Source organism: Periophthalmus magnuspinnatus, unplaced genomic scaffold, assembly GCF_009829125.3.
Source record: "Periophthalmus magnuspinnatus isolate fPerMag1 unplaced genomic scaffold, fPerMag1.2.pri scaffold_61_arrow_ctg1, whole genome shotgun sequence".
Classification (NCBI taxonomy): domain Eukaryota; kingdom Metazoa; phylum Chordata; class Actinopteri; order Gobiiformes; family Gobiidae; genus Periophthalmus; species Periophthalmus magnuspinnatus.
This window is the reverse complement of record NW_022986785.1, coordinates 65,033-78,153: the sequence shown is the minus strand read 5'-3', so window position 1 is coordinate 78,153 and position 13,121 is coordinate 65,033. Positions and strand designations below refer to the sequence as shown.

The 13,121-nt window shown below is 43.4% G+C and overlaps 1 protein-coding gene across 1 annotated transcript; it reads right to left on the bottom strand.

Annotated features, from left to right (window-relative positions):
• Window positions 1–365: 365 nt before the first annotated feature.
• On the bottom strand, window positions 366–2,286 carry LOC117393633 (kelch-like protein 10). Its single transcript, XM_033991626.2, has one exon. The coding sequence runs from the start codon at window positions 2,194–2,196 to the stop codon at window positions 508–510; it is 1,689 nt and encodes a 562-aa protein (XP_033847517.1). The 5' UTR covers window positions 2,197–2,286; the 3' UTR covers window positions 366–507.
• Between the last annotated feature and the right edge of the window lie 10,835 nt (window positions 2,287–13,121).

The following is a 13,121-nucleotide window of genomic DNA, read 5'->3' as shown; positions in this document are numbered from 1 at the left end:
TCGACTAAAGATTGATGTCCACCCCAAGTCTGCTTACTCACCCATAAAAATCACAGAGTTACAGAGTGTTACATGTGGGACTGTGATAGGCTCGTGGTCACGTTACTGCTCATGTGATTGTTAATTTTACGTTTGCCAAGTCTGTTTTAAAGAGGATGTGTTATGTAAATAGATTTTTAAATGTTAAAATAGCCCACTGCTCTGTATTTACTTGCATTTATAAAAGAAAATCAACCTCTGGGTCATAAATTTAGAGTTGAAAAATAAAAAAAATCTATTAAAATATATAAAATACATTAAATAATATAAAATATATTCAAATAAAAAAATATTATACATACATTTTATTAAAGGTGAATGAAAATCTGTTGCTTGACATTTATATCAATACCGCAGTTTACAGAGAACAAAATGTAAAATGATGATAGTTTAATACCCGAGACAACAAGAAAAGCTGAACACTTTTTTTTGCAGTTAATGGATGCTTTTATTTAAAGGAGTGAGGGACTACTCCTCAGCGGGATCGTCATCAGGAAGAGCGGCGCGGGGTGCGGCATAGTCGGCCATGTTGGGAAGGTCGTACGCCACGGAGCAGCTCAGGGCAGAACGAGAGATCTCCATGTTCTGCACCTCCGACCACACTCCGGTTTTCACATCAAAACATTCCACACGGTTAATGGTGGTGGAGCCGTTGAACCCGCCCACAACGTACAGCCGCTCGTCAACAACCCCAATGCCGAAGTTGCTGCGCCCGTACAGCAGGTCAGGTAGGGGGCGCCATGTATTGGTCCTGGGGTTATAGGCCTCCATGGTGTTCAAACGGACCATCCCAGAAAAGCCACCGACAGCGTAGATTTCGTTGGCATAGGCGATGACACCGACCCCACGGCGTCTGTTGGTCATGTTTGAGATCATGGTCCACTGATCGGTGAGTGGGTTGTAGCACTCAGCTGTGTCCAGAACCTGCTCGCCATTAAAGCCTCCACAGATGTAGATCTTCCCGTCGTACGCTGTGCTGTTGGCGTCGCTCCTCTGTTCGTTCATAGGAGAAATCATCGTCCACTGGTTGGTCTCTGGAGAGTATCGTTCGACCGTCTCCAGCCTCACGTCTCCATCGTGCCCACCCATGGCGTAGATCAAACCATCCAGCAAAGCCACGCTGACATAGCACCTCGGTGAATGCATGGGCGCTACTTCTTGCCACGTGTGATTGGCCAGGTCGTACTTGTGGGTAGTGTTGAACTCTACAACGTCGTCGAACCCTCCAATCAAGTACACACATCCGTTAAGGAACACTGTACCGTGATAGGCCCGTGGTGTCCTGTCATTATTAGCCACGTCCACCCACCTGTTGGCACGGTTGTCATACACTTCGATGTTGTTGACTGGATTTGTTTCACTGAAACCGCCAATGGCTAGAAGGAGCGCTTGGGGCAGCCTCGGACGGGCTAGACGGGAGGACAGGGAGACATTGGATCCCCTAACTTGGGCATCCATAACCACGGCCTTACATTCATGATTGTTCTGGAGCAGGTTATTTCCATGAACCTGCTGAATAAAGTAGTCGCGGTGGACCAGAGCCAGACGGACTTTTGTCAGAAGATTGGCCAAGTGTGTAATTCTTTCCTGAGGAGCGTGTGAGACCCATCTGAGGACCGCCTCAAACACGGTGCTCTCCTCCTTCACGTTCAACTGATCTTCGTCAATGATGGAACAGAGGTCTTCCCTGGAGAGATGGAGGAACTCTTCAGAGCTGGACACCACATCTTCAAAGTGCTTCAGGATGTATGAGAACACTTGTTTCTTCAGCTCGGGGTAGTGGTACTGGTTTGTGAGGCCCCAGACAGCGATGCAGTTACTGGGGGACAGTTGCTCTTTCATGACCCGACAGCAGGCTTGGGTAATCCCGCTCACACCTAAGAAGTCAGCAGCGATAAAGAGCGCCTGGATGTTTTCCGGGGTGATGTGGACCACCCGAGTGTAGCAGTAGTCCAGGATGATCTCCATAATATCAGCTGACACATGAGAGATGTCAAAAACCTCGCGGTCAGGGCTCGACCAGTTGGTGAACAGAGCTTTGAAGTACGTGCTGCAGCTGCACAGGACCAGCTTGTGTGCCGGGAATTGTACGCCGGCCACGTTGAGCAAGGCATCAAACAACATCTGCTCCTTCCTCAGCTCTTCGAATGTGGCCATTGGAGCGCTCGTGGCTGTTTTGTATATGTAAATGGATTTATTTGTTTTGAGGGTAAAACACGTCTGTCTCGGTGGACAGTCTGAGTGAGAATGAGCTGCTGTGTGAAGTGTAAGTTCCACTACAGTTTTTGTAGTTCCACTACAGTTCTTTGTGACATCACGCGTTTCCATGGAGATGTGTGGCACGTGCATTCTGTGACGTCGTCATGGAACTGGTCTTCACAAAATCAAAAATAAACAAAATGAGAATAAGGTTTTACCAGCTGAATTTTGAATATGATTTTTTTTTTTTTAACTATTTATTTACATGATATTTCACAATAACAAACTGAATACATATCTACTGATAACACAAATATAAAAATACACAAAAAAAAACAAAACCACACCAACACCAAATAAGCACACACAAGGGGGACAATATCATACCAAAAGGAGCCTTTATAACATAAAATATCAATAATCTGGTCTACTTCAGATTCACTTCACAAAAAAAACCAAAAACACAGGGAATCTATTACCCATTTAACTTTTTAGTCCTATATGTGTTATTGTCTGCCATTCTGGGCCTAAAAACTCACGCAGGGGCGACCAGTCCTTAACAAAAGAGTCTAACTTTCCTTCAAGGACATTGTAAAGCCTTTCATAAGGCAAAATTGATAGAAGTTTTTCACGCCAGAGGGTGAGGGAGGGAGATTGTTCCTGGATCCATACCTGGAGTATAGAAAGGCGTGCAGCGTACATTATAACATTAAGCATTTTTGTTTCTCGAGTATAGTTGTTTATACCCAATATACAAGCCTTAGGGTCTTCAGGTACTTTTACTCCAAGATATTTTTCAGTTTCCTGAAGAACTGAAGACCAAAATGAAAGAATAATTGGACATGACCACATTAAATGAAAATAGGTTCCTGCTTCCTTTTTGCATTTAAAACAAAGTGTTGTGCAAGTTTCATATTTACTCCGAGTTACAGGGGTCACATGCATTTTATTAATAATTTTATACTGTACTTCATGAGATTTATTTGATTTAGTGATTTGTTTTGCATCATTTAGTACTTTGATCCACTGTTGATCATCCAATTTAACACCAAAGTCATATTCCCAACTTTTCTTAATATTAATAACTACACCTGTATTCATATTAATATGGTCATATATATTTGTTATAATTTTATCTTTAAGCACAACAGCTTTTATAAAAATATTATCCAAAATACTGTTTTTTACACCATTTTTGTAATATGTAATAGAATTGAGATAACTTCTAATTTGCAAATATCGAAAGAAGTGAGCTTGTGGGAGATTAAATTCATTTTTTAATTGTTGAAATGACTTTATAAAATCATCTACATAGAGATCTGATATTTTTGTAATGCCTACTTCCCTCCATTCTTTAAAGCCAGAATCAGTACAGGTGAGTTGTAAATCTGGATAATTAGCAATAGGTGCTGAAAACGAATATTTGTCAATACTAAAGTGTTTAGACCTGGTTTAGACCTGGTTCAGTCCTGGTTTAGTCCTGGTTTAGTCCTGGTTTAATCCTGGTTTAGACCTGGTTTAGACCTGGTTTAGTCCTGGTTTAGTCCTGGTTTAGACCTGGTTTAGTCCTGGTTTAGTCCTGGTTTAGTCCTGGTTTAGACCTGGTTCAGTCTTGGTTTAGTCCTGGTTTAGTCCTGGTTTAGTCCTGGTTTAGACCTGGTTTAGACCTGGTTTAGTCCTGGTTTAGATCTGGTTTAGTCCTGGTTTAGTCCTGGTTTAGTCCTGGTTTAGACCTGGTTTAGTCCTGGTTTAGTCCTGGTTTAGTCCTGGTTCAGTCCTGGTTCAGTCCTGGTTTAGACCTGGTTTAGACCTGGTTTAGACCTTGTTTAGACCTGGTTTAGTCTGGTTTAGTCCTGGTTCAGTCCTGGTTCAGTCCTGGTTCAGACCTGGTTTAGACCTGGTTTAGTCCTGGTTTAGTCCTGGTTTAGACCTGGTTTAGTCCTGGTTTAGTCCTGGTTTAGTCCTGGTTTAGACCTGGTTCAGTCTTGGTTTAGTCCTGGTTTAGTCCTGGTTTAGTCCTGGTTCAGTCCTGGTTTAGACCTGGTTTAGACCTTGTTTAGACCTGGTTTAGTCTGGTTTAGTCCTGGTTTAGACCTGGTTCAGTCCTGGTTCAGTCCTGGTTTAGTCCTGGTTTAGTCCTGGTTTCGTCCTTGTTTAGACCTGGTCAAAGTTTAGTAAGGCACATACACACACACACACCCTATCAACACACACCCCTATCAACACACACACGTATCAACATACACACACGTATCAACACACACACACGTATCAACACACACACACGTATCAACATACACACATGTATCAACACACACACACGTATCAACACACACACACGTATCAACACACACACACGTATCAACACACACACACATGTATCAACACACACACATGTATCAACATACACACATGTATCAACACACACACACTTATCAACACACACACACGTATCAACACACACACACGTATCAACACACACACACACGTATCAACACACACACACGTATCAACCACACACATGTATCAACATACACACACGTATCAACAGACACACATGTATCAACATACACACATGTATCAACATACACACATGTATCAACATACACACACGTATCAACACACACACATGTATCAACATACACGTATCAACATACACACATGTATCAACACACACACACGTATCAACACACACACACGTATCAACACACACACATGTATCAACATACACACACGTATCAACACACACACATGTATCAACATACACACATGTATCAACATACACACATGTATCAACACACACGTATCAACATACACACATGTATCAACATACACACACGTATCAACACACACACATGTATCAACACACACACACGTATCAACATACACACATGTATCAACACACACGTATCAACATACACACATGTATCAACATACACACACGTATCAACACACACACATGTATCAACATACACACATGTATCAACATACACACATGTATCAACACACACGTATCAACATACACACATGTATCAACACACACACACGTATCAACATACACACATGTATCAACACACACGTATCAACATACACACACGTATCAACACACACACATGTATCAACACACACACATGTATCAACACACACACATGTATCAACATACACACATGTATCAACATACACACACACGTATCAACACACACATGTATCAACACACACACATGTATCAACACACACACATGTATCAACACACACACATGTATCAACACACACACATGTATCAACACACACGTATCAACATACACACATGTATCAACACACACACATGTATCAACACACACACACATGTATCAAACACACACACATGTATCAACACACACACATGTATCAACACACACACATGTATCAACACACACACATGTATCAACACACACACATGTATCAACAACACACACATGTATCAACACACACACACATGTATCAACACACACACATGTATCAACACACACACATGTATCAACACACACACACATGTATCAACACACACACATGTATCAACATACACACACACGTATCAACACACACACACATGTATCAACACACACACATGTATCAACATACACACACATGTATCAACACACACATGTATCAACACACACACACACGTATCAACACACACATGTATCAACACACACACATGTATCAACACACACACATGTATCAACACACACACATGTATCAACACACACACATGTATCAACATACACACACACATGTATCAACACACACACATGTATCAACACACACACATGTATCAACATACACACATGTATCAACATACTGTAATAGCTCTGTGCTGGGATGTGTTATTGTTTTATCCCTGTTGCATCAGGAGAGGGCGCTGTGGGGGTTTTGGACAATGTGTTGTGTTTTGAGAAGAGGGACTGAAGGGGAGGTCCGAGTTCTGTTCTGTGTTTTTTGGCAGAGTTAGCGTGAGCTGTGGCTGAACAGCAGCTCGGTTGTGCCACCACTTTATTAAATAAACCCGTTTGCAAGAAACAAGGCGTGTGCTTCTTACCTGTGACTACGGGGCAATACAATACTATCTACAGTTCTGTGTTTATATGCTACATATGGAAGTGTCTGTCGTTCACCTATTTCCAGTTGACCCTGTGAAAAACATGGAACCCCAAGAAGCTGTGAAGCTCATGTAATGAGTCCATCACCCTGTGAGACACACCCAATGATGGCTTGGCAAGTATTCCTTTTCTTTTACTTTGCCCTACACACACACACATATATATATATATATTCAATTCAATTCATTTATTTTTGTAACGCCCAAAATCACAACAACAGTTGTCTCGAAGGGCGTTCATGTTTTGGTTGATGGGGGAAACCGGAGTACCCGGAGGAAACCCATCCAGACACGGGGAGAAACATGAAAAACTCCACACAGAAAGGCCTGGTGACCCGGGGATCGAACCAACCTTCTTGCTGTGAGACATGAGTGATGCCAGTCAGTCACCGTGCCGCCAACACACAAAAAACAAAACAACAGGAAAAATCAGACACAACAGGAAAAATCAGACACAACAGGAAAAATCAGACACAACAGGAAAAATCAGACAACACAAGAAATCGGCCAGGCGAGGGGGAGGAAGACCAGACGAGGAGGAGGAGAGCCGGGCGAGGAGGAGGAGAGCCAGGCAAGGAGGAGGGCCAGGCGGGGAGGAGGAGAGGGTCCAGCTGTCATCGGGGCATCTGAAAGAGATACACTCCACAGGGGGAGTGGGACAGGGGACAACATGTGAATAGCATTGCTGATGAGAAAATAGGACAAAGTAGAGGATAGTGCTCAGGTTGCCATACTTCCCCCAGCTAGTTACTCCTACTGCAGCTTATCTTATCCCGGGTTTTAATGTCCCTAACTCCCTCACTATGTAACCTGGTCTATACCAAAGAGGAAGGTTTTAAGCCTGGTCTTAAATACAGAGACTGTGGGGGCCTGTTTAACATCAGCAGGGAGTTGATTCCATAGCACAGGAGCTTGGTAACTGAATGCTCTCCCTCCCACTGTACTTTTGGACACTCTAGGAACCACTAATAGTCCTGCATTCTGAGAGCGGAGTGCTCTGTTTGGCTGGTACGGGACAATAGCATCTTGCAGATAGGATGGGGCCAAACCGTTTAGGGCTTTGTATGTCAGGAGGACGACTTTGAATTTGATTCTAAGCTCGACAGGAAGCCAGTGCAGATATTTTAGTACAGGACTGATGTGGTCTCTTCTTTTAGTTCCTGTTAGGACTCTGGCCGCTGCATTTTGGACCAACTGGAGGCTCCTTATAGTACTTTATAGTACTTTATAGTACTTTATAGTACTTTATAGTACTTTATAGTACTTTATAGTACTTTATAGTACTTTATAGTACTTTTGGGGCAGGCGGCAAGCAGGGAATTACAGTAATCAAGTCTGGAAGTAACAAATGCATGGATGAGTTTTTCAGCATCGTTTTTAGGTAAAATATTTCTAATTTTAGTTATATTTCGCAGGTGAAAGTATGCGGTTTTCAAATATATTATTGTCCTGCAGGTGGCGGCAGAGCTGTTTCACCACCACTCGTTCTAGAATTTTTGAGAGGAAGGGAAGATTAGAGATAGGTCTATAGTTGGGGATAAGAGACTCATTAGCAGTGTGGGAGTTTGTCAGCCTGGCTACAGTGCTGAACAGAAATCTGGGGTTATTTTTGTTTACTTCTATTAGATTTGAATAGTATCTAGTTCGGGCTTTCCGCAGAGCGGCCTTATAAGTGAGCAGGCAGAGCTTCCATGCCTTCAGAGACTGCTCAGAGCGCGAGCGGCGCCAAAGCTTCTCTGTGCGTCTCACATGTTGTTTGAGTGTCCTGAGCTGTAACGTGTACCATGGAGCCGGAGGTCTTGGTTTAATGCTTTTCTGTTTTAGCGGAGCTACAACATCGAGAGCAGATTTTAAGGTGAGCATTGTTCTGTCGACCAATTGATCAGTGACAATTGGATTAAAATTATTGTCATTGTCACATGACATATCTTTCAGTAATGGCTCAATAATTTCTTTAAACTCTGTAACCGATTTATCTGATAATGTTCTTTTCATTATAGTTTTTTTCTGTGGGGCTGGATAGTCTTTTAGTATAAATTGAAAGGTAATTAAGAAATGGTCAGAGAGTATAGGGTTTTGAGGAAGGACAATTAGATCATTAATCTCAATACCGTAGGTTAGAATGAGATCTAGAGTGTGATTGTGACAGTGAGTCGGCTTATTCACACTCTGGGTGAAACTGATCCCATCCAGGAGCCAAAAGCATCACTGAGACAATCACTGCCGTTATCTACATGAATGTTGAAATCTCCAACTATAACAATCCTTTCCCAGTTCAAGACTAAACTTGAAATGAAACCAGAAAACTCTGTCAGGAAGTCGGCATATGGACCAGGAGGTCGATAAATTATTATAAATATAACAGCTTTTTGGTTTTTCCAATTGGGGCACGTAATGGAGAGTGCGAGGCTTTCAAAGGAGAGGTAAGTATAGTTGGGTTTGGGGCTGAGAATTAGACTAGAATGAGAGATGACGGCCACACCACCACCTCCACCTGTGCTCCGGGCACTCTGAAAGTTCATGTGACTTGATGGTGTAGATTCGTTTAGTCTAACATAATCATTTTCCCGAAGCCATGTTTCAGTTAGGGCTAACAGATCAATATTAAGGTCGCCAATTAGTTCATTTATTAAAAGAGATTTGGAGGAAAGAGACCTGATGTTTAGCAGTCCACATTTTACACACTTATCATTTTGTTTATTTGCGGCACATTTATTTATTTTTGTTAAGTTATGAGATCTGACAGCTTCCTTGTCAGAGTTTAGGGGTGTTTTATTTGTGCTTTTTGTACGTGGGGCACGTGGGGCACACACAGTCTCTGTTTGGAGCTGTTCCCTCTGACTGAGCTGTGCTTCACTGGTCTAAACTGCTCCCTAACGTCACTATCACTGTGCTTCCCTGAGCTATTCTGCGTGCTAGTCTTACCTGGTCAATCTAGACTAGCAATCATATTCTGAGCTAACAGGGCGGAGCCAGCCTGCGTGGGATGGATGCCGTCTCTACGTATAAGCCTAGGCTTCCCCTCAAATGTCCTCCAATTATCTATGAAGACGACACCATTCTGCGGGCACCAATTGGTCAACCACTGGTTGACTGCTGTTGTGGAATTTCTAATAGTCAAAAAGTCTTAAAGATATAAAAATAAACAGAGAAGTTGTCTTGAATCAAAGGTCTGATTTATTGAATCAATTGTGCACAATTGTCAAAGAGCTGTGTCCCTAACGGTGTCGTCTCGCCCTCAGCTCACAAATGTAAATTATACAGAGTATTTATACCACCAAAACAATCTTGCCAGTTTGGTCTAATCGAAGCGGCTTTGACGCCAGACACAAAAGACATAACAACATAACAGATAGTATTATGAAGGTTAGGTCAAAATGATCCATAATAATACAAATAAAGATTTATGCTAAAGAATGCCATAACAATTCCCCCCTTTTGATTACAATAAATCACATTTATTTTTAATCAACTCAACTTAAATCTTTATTTCAAAATCACACATGGAAAAACATGAAAACATGTACCCAAAATCATCCCTGAATAAAACATTTCAAAAGAAAGAACACCTGATCAAAATAAAATCACAGGAATAACTGTTGTATTCATAGTGGGGGGAATTCAAAAGGGGGGAATTGGGGACAATTTCCAGTGAAAATCATAACTGGGAGTTTGACTTTCCGTGTGAAGCCCTATGAAATTTGGTTGAGTCACAGCCAAATCTTTTGTGGTCACCACTTGCAGACCGTTTGGTGTGGAAACTAGACAAAGGCTCAATTTGCACATCAAATCGCGTCCAAGTAGATTCACAGGACATAGTGGAGAATAGAGAAAGGAGTGCTTAAATGAATTGCCCTCAGAGTCAGAACAATGCAGAGGAGAAGTGAAACGTTCTCTTGTTGTGTTACCAGATGCTGCTTGAGAAAAAGTATACCGACCACTCATTCAGGGCACATGTGAGAGAGCTGAAGTTCGTACTACGGAATGCGTAGCCCCAGAGTCCACTAGAAATTTAATTTGATCACCATTAACAATTAAAGTGTACTCGGGAAATTTATCATGATTCTGTGATAGTTGTGCATACATGCCAATTGTCCCCTGTGCTCCAAATGAAGTGTTCTCAGGTGTTTGTGTTGTCTGGTGCATGTTACCATCTCGTGGTGGGTGTGGTAAGGCCATTTCTCTGGTGCAGTCAAGTCCATCCCCCGCCTCTGCGCCGCCTAGTCAGTCTGAAGATCGGCATCGGTCATCCCGTGGTGCCCTGTTGAAGCGGCCACGCTCATTGCGGCGGTCAGCAGGCCCCTCTGACTGTGGCCCCTCCGGGCAGTCACGAGCAAAATGTCCACTCTGGCCACAGATATAACAGACATCTTGACCGTACCAGGTTTGACGTCTACGTCCATCTCTGTTGTCAAACCCAGATCTCCCGCGGCCTCGCCCACGGCGGGGAAAGAATTGATGTTGTCCCCGGGCCTGTGAGAATAGTGTCATTGTGGCATTGAAAGCGTCTTTGTCTCTTTTGGCCTCTTTGGCCTGTAGCTTCTCTTGGTAGGTCAGGTAAGCGTGGCGTGCATGCTTACGCAACTCATCCAAGTCTGGTTCCTCAAGTCCACCCACATAAGTTTTGTCCACGGCAGCAGCGACCTCTGGGATCAGGCCTCTACGAATGGCATGGCAGATGTGGATATTAAATGCACGTTTTTGAACAGGGTCAACGTCAGAGAAGCCACTGTTAACAGTAAAAGTCTCAATCAGGCGATGTATGAATTGGTCAGTGTCCTCATCTGGTTTCTGTTTGCACGCTGTCACAGCCAGCATGTTGATTTTGGCAGGAAAAGCAGTTTCAATGGCCTTGCACAAGCCCTCCATGGCCTGGATGTACTCGCAATTGTCCTTGAAGCGCGGTTCGGAGGCATGCATGTCTGAGTCTGGGAAATGGTCTCTGATTTTCGTTATATCGCTTGCTTTCATCAAATTCGACAGTATCTTTCTGCATTCTCGTCCCGATGGACGGAACTCCTCATAAAAGGCACGAAACTCAGTTGCAAATCTGGTTCCATTCATTACAGGATCGGGCAGGGTACGTGCGTTATTTTCCACCTCGTCCGTGCCCCAAGGTCGATACACAAACACAGGACCATCCGGACCGACAGCCTCCACCATAGGAAATGAGCTGGATGTGCCGGCTGTTTTTGCGGTGCTGCGCAGAGCCACTGGTGTCGTCCTGGTCAGTCTGGGTTTAGCTTTAGGTGGTGGTGGTGCGTCTTCCTCGTCATCTTCTGATTTAGGCTGCTGGGCTCGGCTGACAGGCGGGCAGAGGTCGAGGTCAGGGTCGATGCGCACAGCAGAAAGGGCGCCCAGATCTGGATAGAAACGAGAATCAACAGCAGTAACTCGTTCTTTAACATTGTGTACTTGTGTGAGTGTGCTGGATCCAGTGTTGTTTGCAGGTGTATATGTTTGAGTAAAAGGATTTCTGGGTGAATAAATTGACGGACCATCCGGCCCCGTCTTACTATCACACACATTCTTGTTTTCCCACTTGGGACCTTCCCATTTACTCCCTTTCTCACATTCATTCTTTATCTCAGCGTTGGCATGTGCTGCCTGTTTGCAAATTTTCTTACGATCACGCCTTTCTGCCTCATTCATCCACACACTCAGACATTTCTCCTGATCATTTATCATTCGTAATTTTGCAGTAGGAACCCTCTTAGCCTGCATTAGTTTCTCTCTTTCCTTTTCAAGACTTGCTTTAAGTTTGTTCAGTTGGTTCAAGCTAAAAGACCCACTCTCAGGAAACCCATGTTCTTTTGACCAAATATGCAAATAATCAAGACAACCTTGACCATACTTGCTGCGCATGGCTGCAGTGACTTCAGACTCTGGGGTCCACTGAGCCTCGCTCCTGGATTGGTTCTTTCCCATTTTCTCTAAAATGGTCAGCGCGCTGAATACCAACCTCTACGCGTCCGTAGGGTGAATTTTTTACTAGACGTTATTTTCGTCTCCTCTCCGTATTCATAAATACCCACGTTACTGCGACAATTTCAGCCCAGAACACACAATTTAGGAATACGGTAGGCTTTGCTCAACCCTCCTATTGACAAGTCCTCATTCATGCGAGGCGCATCAAGGACTAAATTTATTAGAATAAATGTCGTCCGACGTCTTCTACCTTCAGAATGACAGAATTGAACCAATACGGTGAGCCTTCAATCCCAGCCAGCGCGCTCATGATAACAGCTAGATACCAGAGTGGAGGTCACACCAGGGCACAGCAAGTAATGGAAAGGTTTTTGTTTTTTTTTCAATTTAAAGTGTTAGTATTAGTGTTTCAGTATCCTAGTTTCCCCCCTAGTTTTTTTTTTTTTTCCTTTTCCCCCAAGCGAGACAGCCCCCTTGAAACAAGACAACTCACCACAACTTCTAGTAGCTCAGATTCGAGGCCTTAGCGCTGGCGTTTTCCAGCGAGAGCGATGCAGCCCTCTCACTCAAAGACAGAGATGAGGCAGGAAGGGAGTGCTCTCCCCGGGTGGCCAGCCGCTGGATCACTGTCGCAGAAAAAAGAACCGGACGAAAGGGCATGCCGACAACGCCAAATTGTTGTGGAATTTCTAATAGTCAAAAAGTCTTAAAGATATAAAAATAAACAGAGAAGTTGTCTTGAATCAAAGGTCTGATTTATTGAATCAATTGTGCACAATTGTCAAAGAGCTGTGTCCCTAACGGTGTCGTCTCGCCC

Coding starts and splice junctions, on each gene's coding strand:
- LOC117393633 (XM_033991626.2), bottom strand. CDS start 2,196: ATGGCCACATTCGAAGAGCTGAGGAAGGAGCAGATGTTGTTTGATGCC.